This window comes from Rhyacophila brunnea, unplaced genomic scaffold, assembly GCF_057557595.1.
Source record: "Rhyacophila brunnea isolate RB1 unplaced genomic scaffold, BYU_Rbru_1.0 scaffold_1, whole genome shotgun sequence".
NCBI classification, from domain to species: Eukaryota; Metazoa; Arthropoda; class Insecta; order Trichoptera; family Rhyacophilidae; genus Rhyacophila; species Rhyacophila brunnea.
The window spans coordinates 14,255,394-14,277,265 of NW_028232751.1; the positions used below are offsets into that span (position 1 = coordinate 14,255,394).

Genomic DNA, 21,872 nt, shown 5'->3' on the forward strand with positions numbered 1-21,872 from the left:
GTGGAATTCCGATTTGTACCCACTGGCTGGCCGAATAGTTACCATACACTTATCACGATATGTAGGCCTCAAGTAGGTTTCTAACAATTCAATAATAACTACGCACAAGTAGATGCACCACGTGGCGAAACTCAAAGTTTTTTCAATAGGAAAATAAAACAGCACATTACAAAATATTATAGATAGTATATACTTATGTTTTACCATACATGGACCATTATTACACGTGCTGACAGATCTCTTTTTTTAAGTTTTAGCGGACAGATTCAACCAACATTAATATTTATTGAAGTTATACTTCGTTTGGCGCGTTTGGGAAAACAGATCAGAGTGTATTTTTGGCGTGTGACGAAGTTGCGCGCGCCGATCCTAACACATCATTTATTATTATGATTATATTTATGTCGGTCTCAAGGGTATATGCGCATGCGCATAGTGTCATTTAGTTAGTCGTTCAATACAACCAAGTAAAGAGCACGTGTTGTAAACATAACCAATATTGTGTCATAATAAATATATATATGTTTATAAACAAATTATTGGAGACTAACATTCTACACTGTTAATTTATATTCATAAAACTTTATTTATATTGGAGTGTATATTTATTTTTCATTGTGAAGATTGCGTATCAAGATTTGAGGCTATATTTATGTAAATATTATTTATGAGTAAAATGATATATCAATAAATAAATAAATTTTGTAAATGTTGAGTTGGTAAATAATTCAAAAAATATATTAAAATTTGATTTTTTATTAATTCATCATGGGCTGGCTCTTCGGAATCGATTATAACCGCTGTATGGCAAAGATGAGTTTTGGTCCAATACAATAATTAAACTACAATTATCATGTGCTATATGAAACACAGATGAATCGCGTACGTTTTCATCAACCTAATCCACTGTAATATTAATAGACTCAGGTAACGGCTTATTTTGTTTTGTTTCGCCAAAGAAGTATAACTTCTGACGCGCGTACATACGTACACACAGCGATTTTTTGTATTATATTTGACTACCTGTCACACCACAAAATAGTGTTTGATAACGATGATTGTATCATACCCTTTATAATTGGGTAAGTACAGTTAATTCTGCGGTATAAAAAAATGTTTCTATGCGTTCCTTTATAATGCAGTAAGTAACTACAAATAAAATCTTGGGATTAAAATATAATTTAGATTTCGTTCGCGGCGATACATTTTTCACCAGTCTATTTAATCGACCTATTTTTGCGCACGCGATGGCCAGCAAATACACATAGTACCTACTCTTTTTCAATTTGTGTTTGAGTCAGAGTATGGACCTGATAGGTTGGGCAAGTGGCTAACATCCATTTCTTGTTAAAAAAATCTGTTGCGAGTATATGCTTCATAACTTTGGACTCCGACTCTTGGATGAAAATGGTGTACTATAATAATATTTTTTTACATATAGGTACATGTTACCAATACTTATATTTATATATTATATTTATCATTTGATCTAATTTTTCGATATTTTAATAATGCGAGGTAATCAGGCAAAGAGGCGAATCAGTATAGTAAAGAGTGCAAAAAAACGCAAAGTTATAAAAGATTTATAGTCTCTAATACAAACCTGCACTATGATCTATATGGTAAAAAAAAAATCTATTTCTATAGCCGTGGGTTTACACTTCAAATCACATGTTGGGCAAAATTCAAATAATGTTGATTTTGTTCAATATAATATTGTGCTTGATACAGACCAACTACTTAATGAGTTAGATTAGGATTATGGCTAGCAATCAATCGCCTCTCGTAAAAGATATATTGATAAAATTCTGCGAAGACCCATACTTATCCATTATGCACCTTTCATCAGAAATGGAATTGATTGAAATGTGATTTGTCGTGACTGTTGCCTCAAATTGTAGAATCTGTATGGCCTTTCGTCCCAACAGAAAAGTATCCAAGTTTAGTTGAAATTGCGCTCAAAATGAAGGCATTGTTTTGTTTCATCTACTTATGTGTATCAACGTTTTCCACCATGAAGGTGGTTTAAAGTAAATAAATATAAACAGACTCACAGAATATGTACATCTTGATAATTGCATTCAGACGGACGGAAGTGACAAGGTACTCACCGAGAATTGAAAAAGTTGTGGAGGAAAGTGAATGCCATTATTTTCACTAATTATTTTTACTTTTACTCAAACTTATTTAAGATATTTTTCAATTATTATTTTGTTTATAAATAAAAAAAACTTAAAGTAAGTAAGTACGCATTTTATGTTTTATTGGAAGTCCGATGTCCTAATTTATTATAAGTAATATAATAATAATATTATATATTGTACGATAAAGGACGATAATAAAAAATTATAAAGAAGGAATATGTATAAGTAGCTCACCAAATAATTTCAATTTCTGAAAGTAGCTAACATCCTTACTGAGTTTGGACACCAACGAGAAATTCGTCCCAGGAAGACATTGGTAAGTAATGAATGTAGGATTATTAGTTTGACTTTAATCTATAGGTATTATAGCTTTACAAACCTAGATGAAAGATACCTACATTCTCTTTTGCCGTAAGACCCCGAAGACTTACTAAAAGTTAAATAACTTTTTTTATTGAGTGAGTTTTTTGGGGGAAACTTGTTCGGATCGCACAGAGCAAGTCTTCCGCGGAACACAATTTGGGAAACGCTGGTTTATTGTATGCAGTTTAGGTTATGTAAGAAGCATTGTATCAAAGAGTCAGCGGCGTTGCCACGTCGCCACCTCCCTTTCTCTTACACGCTCACTGTCAGTGAATTGTGTGGTTTGCGTTGTGTTTGTGTCTGGCGCTCGTGTACACGCGATCATGCCTCAACATTTTTTTTACGTCCGCGGAAGGAATCAAACCCAACTGCAGTAATGATTAATATACATATTGTTATGACGTAGATGTTGGAATCAAAAACAGTAATGAGTCTGAAATGCTCATCATCAGTCATCAATGAAAGAAAAGCTCGCGGTAATTCCCACACCTACCAATAAAACTGTTTTAATTGGTCATTAACACAGTACTTATTCATTTAATAAATTACAGCGAATGGGAGGATATTGCAGTGAAAACAAAATGTACGAATCTAATGTTGGCTAAGCGACATCTAGTCCAAAAACAGTAGCACTTGAAGTTCATTCAGAAGTAGAACAATAATAATCATACCATATAGGTAGGTACCTACTATGTTTCAAACATAAAAAAGTGAAACGTTTCATTGAGGGAATTCAATACAACATATTATTTTCTCGCTTCAGCGACATTACTGAAGACCCAGGAATGGGTAAATTTAGGCCACAAATATACCTACTAAAAAACATAGCGTGAAAAGTAACCTGAAATAATTGACATACCTAAATTGAATTTCACACTACAATCGAATAACAAAGTCACCTGCTGCGATATTTTACTTGACGGAAATTAACATTTTAAAATATTAGGTTGTGCGATACCATTTTTGATAATTATTTGTCTATAATTCGACAACTCTAGTGGACGTATTAAGAATACAAAAAATCGCTTAAGATACACTGAATTAATTTTACCTCAAACACCACTTGGAAAACGCTACTTCTAAAGAGTCACATTGCCTTTTACGTTTGTAATGGGTAGGTTGCCCGATGATGTGGAGGCCATGCCATGTCCAGTCATATTGTAGTTACCCACCCGGGTAAAAGGGGTAAAAGTCCAGTCGATCGGCGGGTGCGGAGAGAATTGCAATGCCGAGGGAAGTGGACATTTTGGGCAGCGGGCTAAACCGTCGCGAAAGAGCGGCAACCCGCCCAAATGAGGATGTCCGGCCGAGACTGGAGCATTCAATTAAAACACAATATTTAATGCACACATCGGTTCAATAACCTTTGTGCAAAGTGACAATCTCGCCAGCTCTGGTGCAACGAAATGGTCAAATGGTCGCGTCAATTTAAAAGTGACAAGTAATTTAAGCGCTTATGAAATAATAATTCGCACATCGGCCAAAAGATGAATGTGACTTCCAATCGCATCGGTGCTCCAAATCAACTGTATTTTGATGACTCGACAGCTTAATAATACCCACAATAACGCTTGTCCATACTCATAGAGGGCCATTATTGATATTTGCTACAAATAACTTGTAATGTATACTTCAACAAAGTCACTGACAAGATTTCTTCTGTTGACCACAAGAAAAATGACTGCACCACGAGACAAAAACCATTAGCATTAGATCATTTTATTAAAATATGGGAAACTAAACTGTGGGTATTTGTACCTGTAGTGAATAACGCACGGAATTTAAAATGCAACTGAACTATTAAAGCTATCACACTCAGAACGCTATACTTGAAGATCGGATAGAAAGAAAAATCCAAAAAAAAATTGTGTCATCTGTTTATGCATTTCAAAATCCCGAAGACCCAACCAAATAGATTTGGAACAGGGTTACAGCTAGAGTTGGGTTTCGGGAATTCTCGAGAAATTTTCGAGGTTTTCCATCCCGAATCTCGAGAATTGAAATTTCTAACATTTCGGGAGAACACAAAACGTTCAAAGACTGATCAGGGTATTTAACACAATTAAGCCAACGTCGACTCAAAGTCAGCGCATTTTTTCAAATATTGTCTCAAAAGCGTACCTACGCGATGTCAGACGCAGCCATTGACAGTCTGCCTTTTTTGTTATTATATTTTAATAAGTAATGTTTTGAATTATTTTTGTTTTCTTACTTCTATTTGTTCGTCTTCTTACTTAAATAAAAAAACATATTTTTTTGGAATCTGTCTGTTTTTACACTGATTTGAGGATATTTTACAGGTTCGTTTTTTTTTTTAATTTTTTCGATATCTCGAGAATTCTTTTCGGATCTCGAGATTTAGATCGTCTCGGGAAATACCGAACTCTAGTTACGGCGTAAAAGAGGACAATTATACAGACACGTGTTGTAGGTTATGATAGAACACTTTAAATTGTGGTCACGAGATATCTTCCGAAGCAAAATCAAGGAAGGTTTAACAAAAAAAAACATTGAAGACAAAAATAATACTTACCCATAGCGGCCGCGGTCGCGCCAAGAAAGTGTCCATTGTTCAAGTATCATACTTACATACAAGTATACTATATATACATATATATTAGACGGATTACCAATGCTGTAAATGTAATGTCAACATGCTCAGTCGCGTGATGGGCTGATTACCAAAATATTGTATCTATTTCTAATGTTGAAAATAATGACTTACTGACGAAGAATATAAACCAAAAGTCTGTACAATTTATTATAATGGAATAAACAATCAAATACTAAGACTTATCGATGTATATTTAATTTTAAAGCCAGAATGGATGTAGGTGCATTATTATTATTAGGTATATCCTGTTATTTTCTGTTACCTAATCAAAAATATTGAGATTTGCATATCTGTCATATACGGACAAATTTATTATTTAAGTACAGCAAAGAAGCGATATTAAGGGAACATTTTCGATAATATAAAACGCTAGCGCAAAAATTCATTTAAAGAACATATTTCGGCAAGTAACAAAGAGTCAATAATAGATTATGCAAGTTATGCAATTGTCAGAAATCACAGTTAAATAATTCATACACAAATTCGCAAGAAGCTATTAAAAACTGTTTTTTTTATATATACAATAGGCACCTAAGTAAGATAACAGGATGAGGAAACTTGCATTGCAAGTCGGTTGGGTGAGGGGGTGGTATGGTAGGAAGTGGATTCTCATTAGTCACGTTCGATAACTCACCTTGAGATCCTTGAAGAAGACGGTGTTCCGCGCCCAGTCAACTTGTGAGAATAAATTTTGGTCCAATACTTTGCACATCAACTCGAATAAATCAACTTCACACTGATTGTACGTTTGGCTCTGAAGGAGTCCGTAAAGCGAATTTTGCCACTCTCTGTCATCGATGGATTGCACAAAGTCTCTGATCATAGGGGACACGCGAAGGGGTTCCGTGGTCGAGCCGGCCTCCGCGGTGGTCGTGGTGTTGGAAGCGCCGCCGTCGAAGCCGAACGACTCCGGGGAGACAGAGTGGGGCGAGCGGGTCGTCGAGTTGGGACCCGGCCACGTCTTGTCTGGCGGGGGCGCAGAAGGGGGCAAGGCTTGCAGGCCGCCTTGGAGACCGGCCTGCCCGCCCGCCTGTCCCAGCACGATCGCCACAGGACTGGGAGATGAATCCGGCGAACTCGTCAGTGAGGAAACTTGGGGGATCTGAATCTCCTGTTTGATAGGCATAGAGGAGTAGTGAGAACCGCTGCTGTAGGCACCCAGCCCCATAGAGTTGTCTCCACCGAGGGATCCTCTGAGGGTCTGCACCGCCATCTGCCGTTGCCGCATTATCTGCAGCTTGCGCGCCCGGTCCCTCTTGTACATGGGACCGAATTTGTTGCGGCCTCCGCGCATCCTGTCGGCCCGAACCGCTGCAAAAACATGCGACTCATTACATTCGGCCAGAACGCCACTGCTCAGATCATATCGCTCAACCTTCATCGATCAGCATTACATCTCACAATCAGTCACTCACCTTATTACAAAAATCAAAATAATTTACATTATTAATTGGCAATCAATTTAGCTGGCTAACCCTAATCGCTTCACTCATAGATGTACTAACTGAAGTAATCTATGAAAAGGAGCGAAATAATACACGATTTTATGTCATAATTAAATATGCATCGACTAAATCTAGATAATTGTATAGTCTCTTACCTCTATTAGGACTAATCTGCATACGCATATTACGAAAACTGAGTGCTGAGTAACAGATTGTCAATGTAACTTGTAACGGATCCTGAATTCTTAAAAAAACTATTATCAACATTTAAACAATAGCATACAAAAAAAAAAATTTAAAACTATGCATTATGTTTTAAGGTATAAACTAAAATGCACCATAAAGTAAACGTTTCTAAAAAATAAATACAGTCGCACACATCGGCCGCAATATTAAAAATGTTATTTCGCTTGGCTTGTGAATGTTTCCGAGAGATTTTAATCATTGGTTAATCGTAATACAACAATATCAGAAGTAAAACAGAAATTGAAAACATAATTAAGTATGCACGTATGTATGTAAAATGCTCACTTGGGTACTATTGCAAATCACAGTACCTACAGTGCATACAGTTAATATCGTCGCTAAATCTACAAACTCACGTTTAATATTGTATAGTTATATGTACTTAATTCAATAGTTTTATTCCTTGTATTGTTATGGATATTTATCTAACTAAGTATATAATATTTTGCTAATTAAATTAGCTATCAGCCACAATTTAGCAAAATAAAATTATGTCACACCGCAAACGCCATCAATAAAAAACACAAAGGAAAAAACATACGCGCGTATTTTTACAATCAACTGAAAATTGCATAAGGGATAAATAAACAGGGGATTAAAATAGCCCCACCATAAAAATTATAAGGAGTCATCACTTTTTTAAATCAATTCATACGAATATTCATTCCTTACTCACCTGTATAACCATTCTAATCGTAAGCAATCGTTGATTCAGATTATTTGTTTTCAATTGATCATAAGAACAGGGGATTACGTGGACATCTAGACAACTATTCTGCTTAGCTAAAGCTGCAGACACACGGCATTGCAGTGGACGTGCGTCGACACACGGTCTTATCTAAGTCCAATTGCATCCGATTAGAATCACCAATCAAGTTTTATCCAATTGGTGATTCTAATCGGATGCAATTGGACTTAGATAAGACCGTGCGTCGACGCACATCGACTGCAATGCCGTGTGTCTGCAGCCTGACGCACGTTATGAATAATTTGTGAAATGATATTATTTAAGTACTATGTATACCTATTTTTGACCGAATTGTTTAAGGTTGGATTCAACGGTTTCACATAATAATGAAAACTACTCTCGTAACTAAAAATATGTATATAAAAGGAGTAGAGTTAGTTCAGTAAATTTCGACAACGAATAGGACCATAATATAATATGTCTTAACAAATTTCGATTTAATTTACCGACAAGTTATGGTTATATAATAATGATGAATATGTAAATTAAGAATATTGTTTTATACAAAAAATCGGTGCGTGTACTTGTGTACGCGCGTTAGAAGTTATACTTCGTTGGCGTAACAAAACAAAAATAACAAAACAAATTATTGGAGTGCCGCTGGTTTATTTTTACACTTTAACTTAACTAAATAAATTATATAAAAGGTAACGACTATCACTGTGACGATCCTTTGTTGACGTAAAGTATTGCAAATAACCGACAATGACTGTTATATTGGTATACCTCGATCAAGCGGCGGCTGACTTCATTTCCACTATATTCCAGCATAACTTCAATAAATTATATTACCTACTTAACTTTCAACATATTTCATTTAAACAACGTGTTTTATTTAAGGTGGATTTAGTGACAGTTACGAAATGCCTTTTCATAAATACAACCTCAAACTGACGTAAACAGTATAATTATATAATTTTACGAAAACGTTGAGTCTTCGCGTAAAATAATATTTATTGATGATAAATGCTTATGATATTGATTGAAAATACGGTATGTTTAACGATATTTAAACTCATTTAAATATTTTTCGAATGTTTGTTTGACAATCAAATCTGAATGATATGGTTTGTCATAATAAGTACCCATTTGTTATTTTTTTCTATAAAAAAATCGGTGGGTGTACTTATGTACACGCGTTAGAAGTTATACTTTGGCGTAACAAAACAAAAAAAGCCGTTAGCTGAGTTTATTAATGTTATAGTGGATTAGGTTGATGAAAAAGTACGCGATTCATCTTTGTCTAATATAGCACATGATAATTGTAATTTAATTATTGTATTGGACCAAAACTCATCTTTGCCATACAGTGGTTATAATCAATTCAAAAGTGCCCATGATGAATTAATAAAAAAATAAAATTTCATTGGCGTGTTATTATGATTATAACCATTTCGGTCTCAAGGCTATCTATACAGCTACCGTCAGCAATAATATGATGTATGCGAATCAATAATATTATTGCAGAATGTACTTACTTTGGAAGAGAAAAATCTCAAAACCTGTGTTTGAAAAATTTAGTAAACCGCTATTTCGACCATCTTTGCTTAAACAGATGACTGTACAACTATTTTCGTTAACAATAATAATTTATTACAAATCAATAGTAAAACATAGCCTATTTTAATGGTTTAACTGAAACGTGATATTGGCTTTGACTAAAATTTCCAACATACCATTGTTTGAATTATTTACCAACTCAACATTCACAAAATTTATTTATTTATTGATATATAATTTTACTCATAAATAATACTTACATAAATATAGCCTCAAATCTTAAAGAATAATCATAATAATAAATTGTCTTACATGGCGAGCGCAACTTCCGTCACACGTAAAATGCGTTACATCAGCGTCAGACGCCAAAAATACACTTTGATCTGTTACGCGTCAAAAGAAGTATAACTTCAAAAATAATGCATTAAAATAAAACGATCAATATGAAAAAGTATACTAGGTATAAATAAGTTTAACAAAACGTCTCGTCCGAGCCAGTTAGTGCCCGAGATTGGCGAGTTTGTATCACTATCTCTCTTTCGTCCTTCGGCGAGAAAAGAGACCAAAGATGCTCGGAGCTTTATTTGGACAAAGTGCTCTCGACAATTTACGGTTTTCTTGTCGGCGCACAAAGGTAGAATAATAAATAAGGTGACACAAAACATATCGAAATAATATTCCATTATTCTCAACCATTGTACCTACTAACATTTCGAATAAGTTAACTGAAAAAGCTCACATTAAACCATCTCAAATTAAATATTAAAATTTAATTAGTTTCCTAAATATGATTTGGTATAACTACATATAAATAACATGCAATTAGTTTAACCATAACCTAGTACAATAAATGCAAAAACGATTATATCTATAATTATTAATATTAATTTTATTAATAATTATTTCCATTTATACAATAAATTTGATTGATGTAATATGAATATATTACTTATATTTTTTTTATTGCCAATACGTATTTATTAAAATATTTTTATATTTTATTTTATTACTAATATGTAGTTATTTCTTAAATTATTAATTTATATTTTTAACCTTACTAAGATAAATATACGTTAAAAGGGGGGGTTGTACACCTACAGAGGCGCATAGCGGAAAAAATACGAAGCTTGCAATTTGAGACATTCTTTTGATACAGAAATTATTGTTGCATTGTTCACTTTCACTACAAATGCTACGATATTCGCTATTGTTTATCGGTATCGTGCAGTGCATACATTTCGTACTTCAGTACGCACCGCCTATTGTTGTCAATAACTTCTATCATTGTTGTGAAATTAGTAGGTAAATTATGAGTACCTCCGCTACATGGAAGTACATTGGAATGTAGATATGTGTCTTCAATTGCTCTCAAACATATACATGTTCCAATGTACTTCCGTGTAGCGGAGGTACTCAGCATCAAGCTACTGATACATTTAACATATGCCGGTTTTTTTTATCCAAATTCACCCGCATTATGTTTAAGTAATAATGACATTTATATGAGCAGACCCAGGTGCATATGGCCAATGAGGACTAAATATATGAAAATTCAAGTAAGGAATTATTCGGTTAGATATCCCCATTAACGGCTCACATGCCCAACGTAGGTCAAAATGGAGATTTTATGGTATTTTAAAGCATTAGCCTGAACATTCCTTAAACGTTGTAGATAATCTATTTATATAATTTTGAAGCCTTATTATCCTTTATATTTATTTTTAACATTTGATGACTGCATAAAGTTTTTTTATTACATAAAATAGTATTCTTTTAAACCTCTCGATCTAATGTTTTAGAATAGTCATATTTCAGTACACTCATGTGCAGTGGAGTTTTTTTTTTTTTTTAGATTTTTAGCTTTTTAGATTTTTAACATATACCTTTAGAATATTTTAGGGGTTCTGTTGTGTTATAAAAATGTAGAAGGTTTAGAGAAAACGAGACCTCTGATATATTTAAACAAAACATAACACTTTTAACAAAACATTAAATTTCCCTACATAGTCGCGGGACCCTTTGTGCGGCGGACGCAGCCAGCCGCTGGGTTATACTTTTATTGTGGCGAGCAGTATCAACTTTCCGTCGTCCTTGGAAGCGGCTGCATTGCATAACGTGATCGGTATGCGGGCCGCAGTCTACCTTTACCGGCAAAATTTTGCATTATGTAGGTAATATTTCCACAACCGACTCCTGAAATTCGCAGTAAATTGAGACACGCCATTCAAGAGGAAACTGTAAATTTAAACTCGCATCCGAAAATGAAAGTGCTCAAGAAATTAGCTCCACAATAGTGCCCCTAAGTGGCACACGAAAATAACTTATGGCGGATACGGGTGGTATGTACCGTTATTTTGCAAGTTAAAATAATATTATTAAGATTGGCTCTACTTTAACTATAGCTAGAGTATATACAAACCACCGAAAGGAACGTAAGATACAAAAGTTTATTGTAGAAGAATTTCTTTGGTTTGATCAAACTGAAAAATAATTGTTGATTTCAGATAATGTTTTATTAATAATCCTAATAATAAAGACATTTTTTATCTTAGTTTTTACAAAACGTATCATTCCTCTTTTCTCTATGCATAGAGACAAACGAGAAACGAATATTAAATTTGCACACTTAATATGGAAGGTATACGGAAAACAGCAGTTTTTATATTTAAATTTAAATCAAAATCGATTGCTCCTTGCTGTTACTGACAACGTGAACTTAGACAAGCTATATCTAAATTTACACATTGTATAATAAATAATTATCATTATGTATTCAAATATTCCGCAAAATGTACCTAGTCGGCTGAATAGTACCTATTTCATTTATCTTGCACAGTTGAGACTTCAATGTGATGCTGTGTGGTCGGTTTCCATGCGGTCAGTGAGTCACAAAACTCGTGAGACACACACATAGGGATAACCCAATAATAATACAGGAAATGTTGCTATTATTTTGGCGACGGATAATGTAATTTTTTTCCAACCCTTGTTGGTTTTTTTGCCGATAACTATTTTCGCAGCTTATAATGGGAATGTAATCAATATTACGGTTAAAGCAGTAATATTGACAATTGATATAATTAGTAATTCTCAATTTGACATCGAAATCGACGACTAAACTCGCTTAGGTTTAATTAAAACAAAACCGAGTTATCGATTCCTTCAGATTAAAATGAAAATAAAAAAAATACGTAACCCTCAGAAAACATTTTAGTGATCACTTTTTAACAAAAGCATTTTTTTAATAAATTTTAATGTTGAGCCTGATCAAATCATTTTTGTCATCATCATACAAGATAATTAAAAATGCAGTACCTACTCAGATTTTCTATTTATTTTGAAATACCTACCTATTCATTGGGTTACGGCTACGCAAATCATTGGCGTTTTAACCATACTATGGGAGTTCGGTTCTTGTAAATGCATAAGTATCTCTGCATCAGATTAATACAATTAACGACACTCTATGCCAAACACTTTAAAATATCGAGATTACTAAGGTAAAACAGCGTGAGATGTTATGGAGAAAATAAGTTATTACCAAATTACCTATATACTTAAGTTAACTTATTATTTAGTATGTCATCTTCGGCGTCAATTACTGGTGGAAAGACATTGTATTAAATAAAATAAAATACAATATGCAATAATTATTACATATGGTTTCATAATACTCAGAGCCGGTTTCGTCCACCCCAGTACATATGCAAATTGTGACTAACGCCGTTTTGGCTTAGCAAGTCAATATATTAGGTACACACTTTATTCAGTTCACTAAAAAGTCAACAAATTACTTCAGATTTATATAAATTATACACGTAGTTTGATAATTAAAACTATAAGTACCCATGTATTTGGCTTTTCTCACGATAGGTAAACGTCTTTTTTTTACATAGGTAATCAAAATGGAGTGGGTATCTACCGTCACGGTTGCATGACAACCCTTCGAAAACATTCGCTTTTGTTAACGCTAATAAAAATACCGACGAAACGAAATCTTATACGAAAGGTAGAGACGCATCGTTGAAACTTGAAGCTAACTACGATATTTTTCTCCATTTTGCATTTTGTGGAATCATACATTTTTTGTACGCAAAAATGTTTCTACACTAACATTAGTTTTAGGGCCAAGACAGACGGCAACGAAGACGGCGTTCCAAACGTATGCAATTGGAATCAATATTCCCAATTGGAACGGTCTTGCTTGACTCAACTCAGTAAGATCTGCGTTACTGCATGTCTTGGAGCGCGATGCAGAACTGATAAAACATACCCAATTGGTGATTCTAATCGGACGCAAATGGAATCAAAAAATAAGACCTGCATCGACGCACGTCGACTGCGATGCCGTGGGTCTACGCCCTTAACTGTACATTTAGCACAGAAAACTTAGTAGATAGGGTTTGCGGGATTAAAAATATTCGAATAGGTACCTACCGGGATTCCGGAATTAATTTTAATTTACCTAATTACATATTTTGTCAAAAAAGAGGTGAGAGGAGTGCAGTAATTGAGAACTAAACCAGTACAAGTGACATAATAAAAAGTTGGAAGAAGTTTTCACATCACTGCATGAGCAATAAGTGATTGCTTTGTCTGAAATAAATTGGTCATTTCATTTCCAACATCGGAGATACTTAGGTATAATCCCATGAATATAATATCGTTATTATGTATTATGATAGAAACTAAATTACAACAGCAACATTTAATTTTCCAATATTATTAACATGTACGTGTATGTTTTACCGCTCGCCATGACTACCTATTAAAATAAAATTCTATGCAAAAATTTCAAATGTAACGCAGAATGTTACCAGCCGAGCGCCTGACGATTCTCGTCCGATCACCGAAGTTAAGCAACATCAGGCGCGGATAGTACTTGGATGGGTGACGCCATTTTTCACACGAAAAATAACGCGCCCGAGTGGAGATTCGAACCGCCGATTTTTCGGTTATCAGCCGAACGCACTACCTTTGCGCCACGGAATAGGACTGCAATAGTGATGATTTTACTGTGTACTATAATAACTGCGAACTTCACAATTGGGAATAAGTTGTGAAATTATTAAAGTGAAAAATTTGGTGGTTTCATGAATGTGTTGTATTAAACGCTTCAAAGCTGACAGAAGAAATAATTTAACTGAGACCTATGGTTTCATTCAGTACAAATTACACTTAATAGTCTAGAAATGTGAAGAAAAAAAATTAAAAACGACTAGCAGAACGTGGTTTCGATCCACGGACCTCTGGGTTATGGGCCCAGCACGCTTCCGCTGCGCCACTCTGCTGCGTGCCACGAGTTACAAAATTAACGTATATAAATTTAGATGACTATCTCTGGGCGACTGCTGCAATTTTTATTGTAGTTTATTTTAGATACAATATATTAGTTTTTTCCGAAGGATGTACGTATCATGATAAATTTATAATTTAATTCATTAAATTAGATGAAATGGTAGGAATATTGTATTGAAAAAGTTTCTTTTATGATTTGCATTGAATATGTAATATAAATATTTTTGATCTTTTTGAGAGCCGCCAGCCCGGCTTTAGAAGAAACAATCGCTCTCAGACATTTACATGTTACAATGTACTTCCGTGTAGCGGAGGTACTCAGCATCAGGCTACTGATACATTTAATTTGAATTTTTTTTTATTTATATACCTACCTACGCGAGTTTTCAACGTGGAATTAAGTAGGTACGTACCCAAGTAGTACACGCATAAAAAAAGTAACAACGCTTGCGATAACAGCGCGCACGTAGATACTGAATTCGATAAGTCATAAAAATAAATCGTTAATATATACATATTTAAGTAATTGAAAACCTTTTAAGTACGGTTGGAAGTTATTTTTAATTAACTTATAATTAGAAACAGTGCAAAACTAAAAGTTATAGATACCTACTTGAACCGTCGGTGAAAAATCGTCTATATAATAAATAGAAAAAAAGAATAATATACAACAGAAATTTAATTTTACAAAGTTTCAACATCAACAGTTCACGAGAAATGGAGAAATGTATTAAAAAGCGAAATGGAAATAGGACACCAGCAGGCTATTCCAATATAATATCTCTGAACTCCAAAATCAATCTTATACTATATTATGTTGTATTTATATAGATAGATAATTAATTACCCGGGATGTTAACAGGCGTGATGTTATTTTAGCACGGCCGCCCATGACTATATTGAGCAGATATTTATTTTAATTGACTTTGTTTTCATTGACTTACATGTGCAACTATTTATTTTTGCAATGAATAATATGAAGATTGTGTCACGGCGCGTAACTTATAGTTACCGCGAGTGTCAGTGTCGTACTGCGACATATTTTTAAAAACATCATACTTGATTCCAACTGCATTCGCTTGTCCACGCGCTTTTATAGATAATGGCCTTGTATACAGAATAGGCCTGAGTGCTAACCGTGTTATTTTACATCAAGAAAAATAACGGAAACCGGCTACCTACCGTGCTAGTTAGAATAGACCCGCCGGTTCATCATGTCAGCATAAATGTGAGGCTTCTGGGGCCCGATTTCCTAACTATCGTCTCGTGCGGCACCAGACGACATGACGTAATTGTGGCGTCAGCCAATACACGCTCGAGCGGGCGGCATGTATTGGCTGACGTCACAATTACGTCATGTCGTCTGGTGCCACACGAGACGATAGTTAGGAAATCGGGCCCCAGCTCGCCAATGGCCATTGACAAGGCGGTAAACGAAATGTCTTGTAAAGACTGTTCTCATCTACGCTTCTGAAATGTTAATATTTTATACCTACAAAATGAACGAGCACTGAATATTTTTGAATAGAAAATTGTTCGCCACATTTATGGATTAATCAGGAACAATTAGAAGAACACACAAACACATGGAAGCTGTGCTGGCTAGGTCATGTGATCAGTATGAACGACAATGAACCGGCAAAGCAAGTAATACATATCGACCAATGCAATAGGACGCAAAAGGGGCTAGCTAGATGGAGCTGCCAATGACTGCCGTATACTTAAGAAATCGAGCTGGAAAGCGACTTATATAGATAGTGGCAGGTGGAGAGAATTGCTGAGAGGAAGCCAGGATCCACCCGGGTTCAGCGTATATGAAATCGTATGTGGTGTCCGGAAGCAAGCATAAATCCCCAAAATGATATCGCCCATGAATTGAATACAAAGATCACACTGCAAAAAATGATATTATGGTTTATTATCGACATCACATTAAGAGTATTTTACACATACATATTATTATGTACGTACCGGAATGCTGGGCATTATAAAAATAGACCAGGACGCCGGACATTTTACAACCAATAATGGTAGGTACATCCACCAACTATATTTGTTGGACAATGATCTAAAATCTACATAATATATTCTATCGTCACAAATACATGTGGTAGTTAGGCTGTGTAGAAAGAGGCCGAGCATTCTCGGTACGTACATAATATGGCAATGTATTTTTTTCATGTGGGCTAGTGTGGCGATCATTGGTCATATTATATTTCCGAAATGTGCGTAATACGTAAGGGGATTTGATTTTCTTCGATGCACCAACCACCATTAGCCCTAAGGTGTGCCTTTCTCGTAAAAATCATAGAAAATCCACTTTCAAATTTGGCTGATTTACACATTAGCGATATAAAACCGCATTGGCTGCAAACCACCCCATAACAATGGGTCGACACGTCACTGACGGCATATATATGGGCTAATACTAATATTCTATACACATTTCCTGGATGGTAAATTAATGCATAATATAATATGGCCAATGCCTACCTATTTGGAGAAAATAACATTCTATTTAATCAATAACTGGTAGTTAGTTGGCTATCTATCACTGACTAATTTTATTGTTTGTTTACTTTTGACGCGTGCAGAGCCATAAGGCATAAAGCCCATTGACGCAGCGAGTGCGGCGCTCGCGCAAAATTTCTACAAGTGGCGCGTAAATCAACGAAAATACAACGTTATCAAATACGCCAGCGCCCACTGGATTTCACGACGCATTATACGCGCCCGCCGCATGAATCATCGTTTTTTCGCGAATCACCGCTTCTCGGCGATACGAATGAAAGAAAATACAATGGAGTCCATTCATTGAACACGGCTACCAAAATTACGCTGCTTGAGGCCTCGTCGATCGACGGGCGAAAAGCAATTATTTAATTACAGAGAAGTCATTGTTTAATTTTATTGCGTGTTCAGTTTATCGCTGGTTGAATAATGTCGTCGTAAATATTAATGACAAGCCCCGAAATAATATAATATTTTTATTGCTTTGTTATGAGAGACACTGTAAAAATAATTGTTTTGTGCTGCTTGGGCCGCTTATTACATAGGTGAAGGGTAATGCGCGGGAAGAGACGTGTGATTATGGTTATGAATAAACACTGCATTCGCCGACTTCGCCCGCTCGACGCGTTCTATGAGCGCTATCGCTAAGAGAGATGTAACATGATTCATTTTTTCCCACACTTCTAAACTTACGAGATTATATTTAATTATTAATATGTGCAGTATTTTTTTAAAGTGTCGAATTGCAGAAAATAAATAAAATCTTATTTATTATTATTAGACATATAGTGCGGGATTGATTATCATTAATAATTTTGGCGCGTGCCGAGTTATATATATGAGAAGACGTTATGGGTTGCTTTTCCCAAAGTTCTATAAACTTACAAAATTGTATTTAAATAATATATTTTTTAACGCTGGGAATTAGCTATACCTATTGCTGACGAATTCGTTAGTTTGGCGCGTACCGAGCAGGCCACAATATGAGAAGACGTACCTAATAGATCTAAACATTCAAGATTGCATTTAAATATTATGTAAGTATTTATATTTAAAATTGTCCATTCCAGAGAATCAATTAAATCATATTTATTAAATAGTCGCGAACTAATGCGAACTAATTATTGGTGAATAATTTCTTTACGTTTGGCACGTGCCGAGCCAGACGTAATAGGTAGGATTCCCCTTTTCCCACACTTCTATTCTTACAAGACTACACTTCAATAATAAATATTCGCCTGTCATTTTAATTAACATTTTGAATTGCATATTGCAACAGTGAAATAACAATATTATTAATTATAGTGCGAGTGTTTATTTTCTTTTCATTTCTTTTTCAACACTGCAACTGTCTCGGCAGATTCGGCTCAGCCACGTGCTAAGGATGCCTCATGAGTCCTAAGTGATTAAAAATATGATTCGGCATACTGGAAAGCCGCTATATAGCAAGAGTATATTATATACCAATGTTCCGCAACCTTTTCGGTACCGTGGACCCCTTAAAATGTGTATGAAGTTTCGCAGACCCCTCCGTAATAAAAATGTGTTATTAAAATCACTCTTATCAAAATTTAACCTTTTCCCCCAAATTTTGATTAGAAAATAAAGGGATGTAAACATATAAAAATAAAATATAATTCAAATTTATTAATATATAAGTAATAAAGGAATGTAAAGTATTCGAACACGATTGATCAAAATGTTCAGTTTGAATAGCTAGGCGATTCACGACCCCCTGGCCTAGGCAAAGTCTTGCGGACCCCTTGGAGTACGCGGACCACCGGTTTCGGAACACTGGTATATAGATACCACTGTTTGAATATACGGTGGAGTTAGGTACTATAGAAACTAGCGTTTCAAAAATTATGTCGTAATTATTTCCAAGATTTTTACAAGAACAAAGATCAACGAAGAATTTAGTATTTAACCTAATAAACCATATTATAAAATTAAAAATTAATCCAGATAAGAAATTTAGTCATTATTTGGTACCTATATTTGGTACCTATATAATGTTCATTTTATTTAAAAGACAAAATGTACAAAAGAGCAGAATGTTAATTTTCAAGCAATATTCTAGCTTTATCATGGAAAGTTTAAAACTGTTCGCGTTGACAAAGAATGCTAGATTTAACGCCAGATGCAAATTTTGCAAGTTGGATGCCTAGTCAAATATGCTAGATCTGGTAAGAAAAACACTAAGGGCGCAGACACACTGCATTGCAGTCGACGTGCGTAGACGTAGGTCTTATTTAATTCCAATTGCATCAGATTATAATAAAATAAGACCCTGCATCTACGTACAGTAAAAACAAAACCATGATTCGGTTTGTGGATTGTATGCGTACGAATACGTATACCGTAGTCAGCGCTACGGGCACACCGACTGCCAGGTAATTAGTAGCACTAGTAGGGCTGAACATCCGCACGCACACTGTAATGCCGTGTGTCTACACTCTCTACAGCCTAAGGCATAAAGCCCACCGATAAAGCGCTCGACGCGCTCACTACTGATTAGGCCCCCTCCCACCCGCGCATTACCCTTTACCTATGTAATAAGGGGCCCAAGAAGCAAAAAATAATTATTATTATCAGCGTCTCTCATAACAAAGCAATAAAAAAATTATATTATTTCGGGGCTTGTAATTAATATTCACGAAAGCCATTAATACCAGCGAAATATCGGACACGCAATAAAATTAAACAATGAGTTCTCTGTTATTAAATAATGGCTTCTCGCCCGTCGATCGACGACGCTTCCAGAGCGTGATTTTGCTCGCCGCGTTCAATGAATGGACTGCATTGTATTTTCGTTCATTCGTATCGCCGAGAAGCCAAAAAACGATGACTCATGGGGCGGGCGCGCATAATGCGTCGTCAAATCCAGTGTGCGCTGGCGTATTTGATTACGTTGTATTTTCGATGATTTACGCGCCACTTGTGAAATTTTGCGCGAGCGCTGCGTTTGCTGCGTTAAGTGGGTTTTACGCCTAAGGCCCGTTTCAGACGGGACACCGTGTTCTCGTATATAATAAGGAGGCCATTGTATTCGAATAAAAGGGTCTTTGTATTATGTTTATGAACGCCCCGAGCTAATGAGTCAAAGCGTGTATGGTACACTTTTTCGTCGGCCGCTACATTTTCAAGCCGCCGATACACATGTTTTTATGACCGTAGCTAGTTTTATGTTCTTATTTATATCGCGAAATTATGCGTTGACTCATTAGCTCTGGGCGTTCGTAAACATACCCTTTATTCGAATACAAAGGCCTACTTATTATATACGAGCGCGACACCGGTGTCCGGTCTGAAACGGGGGTAAGTTGGCTGACATCATGGGAAATTGGGAACGGAGAACGCTAGAAGACATGCGAAAGAGATTCGTGAATGCGCCGCGTGCTATCCATATTGCCCAAAGAGCATCGACATGGACTAAGGAGAATATTCATCCAAGACAGAAGACTATTATATTGCTAAATATTTTAGATAATGGGGTCACAATATTAAATCAACAAAATGAAACTATTTCTCACCAATAAAATAAAAAAAAACGTTACACATCTCAGAGCAATAATACTACACATCGACAAGAACGTTAAATGTCATTTCGGTTGCAAAAGAGTGATGTGGTGCAATAATTATGGCTCGAGTTTAATATAAATACATCCATTATGAGCATATTGAGCGCGGGTAGGTATGTCACACAGCGGTTCTCAAACATTTGCCTGCTGGTGACAAATCTTACGTTGTTATGTACTTACCTAGAATAAGGCAAGTTTAACTTTAAGCTTGGCGGCGGAGCTCGTGTTGTTATCGAAGTGTGAGAGTATTCACTTCCCTGATGTACCTAAATAGAAATATAAAATTCAATGACATACATTTTTTCCCATTGAGTTGAGCTATTTTTAGTGTTTGAAATGTCAAATGATTGCCGCGATTCTTTAGTCAATATTCTTTATGGGCCGAATAAGCTATTTTTTTAAATTCCGACTAAGACGTTTTTCTTCGTCGCAGTACGACTTCTAATATTCCTACTATCACATTTCATTATTAACGCATCTAAATTATAGAACACGCTAATAACTAATAAGAAACATTAAAAGTTTTCATGGTGAGGGGAAGGAATGGGGGGATTTTAGTACACCGAGCTGCCGCACATCAAGTTGCACTTTTCCCATTCTACTTACTGAGGTACTTTAAAATGAAATGGATCATCCATAAAAATATTTCACTGGCACTCGAATTTTATTTCAATGGATTACTATTGCATTCGCATCTGTGTAGGTAACAACCCGTTAGCATAATCTCTGGTAAGAAGGGAAATAAACGAACATACCATTGGCAATTTAAATTAGGTCAGTATGTATTAATATAACGTCTCTGTTCTGGCAGAACACACTAACTGGAGAATACTAGTTTGGAGTAATTTGACTTTGAAGTTGTTAAAATGTTTGAAATGGTCTATCATGTGAGTGTATTAAGTAATCGTAAAAAGGATGACTTTAAAATAAAGACTGTTTATTTATTAAGAAGGTTTCCAGACGGTAAAGTTTGAAATAAGGAACATTTTGGTATAACTAACTCAATATGTCATTTTTTCGAATTAGTGTCTTCTGCCAGAACAGTGGCGACAATATGTAATATACGGGTAAGTTAATAAGATAATATTTGTAAAAATGAGTACCAATAGATACTATGGGTTAGTCTAGTATAGTAGCACACAGCAACGAAAGTCCAAGTTGATAATACAATATAGCAAGAGAATTTAGTGAGTGTACTTTAGTTAAGCTATATCTATATATAGATATGCAATTGATCTAGTTCTCCATATGTACGTAGGAAACCTAGTAAGCACTCGGCCAATGGGTTGCCACCGTAGGAGATTGGCAGACAACATCAGGATGGAGTTAAATCAAAGGGTTACATGTAAATTCTACGTAAAACATTTAACCGTAAAGAGATGACCGTATACTATACGCCACGGTCTCCAATTTTATTATATT

General features: G+C 35.3%; 1 protein-coding gene and 1 non-coding gene across 4 annotated transcripts in view; both read right to left on the bottom strand.

Annotated features, from left to right (window-relative positions):
- The window catches only part of ftz-f1 (ftz transcription factor 1), a 348,219-nt gene that overhangs the window by 20,449 nt on the left and 305,898 nt on the right, over window positions 1-21,872 (bottom strand). For all 3 annotated transcript variants that reach the window (XR_015069816.1, XM_085941495.1, XM_085941501.1), the window contains one exon: window positions 5,756-6,432. Coding sequence is in view for 2 of the 3 variants with exons in the window: in XM_085941495.1 (XP_085797621.1) it covers window positions 5,756-6,432 (677 nt within the window). In the remaining variant the exon portion in view is untranslated. The remainder of the gene's footprint in view (window positions 1-5,755; window positions 6,433-21,872) is intronic.
- TRNAM-CAU (transfer RNA methionine (anticodon CAU)) lies at window positions 14,280-14,351 on the bottom strand. The gene has a single exon. It is a non-coding gene; the product is annotated as a tRNA-Met (tRNA).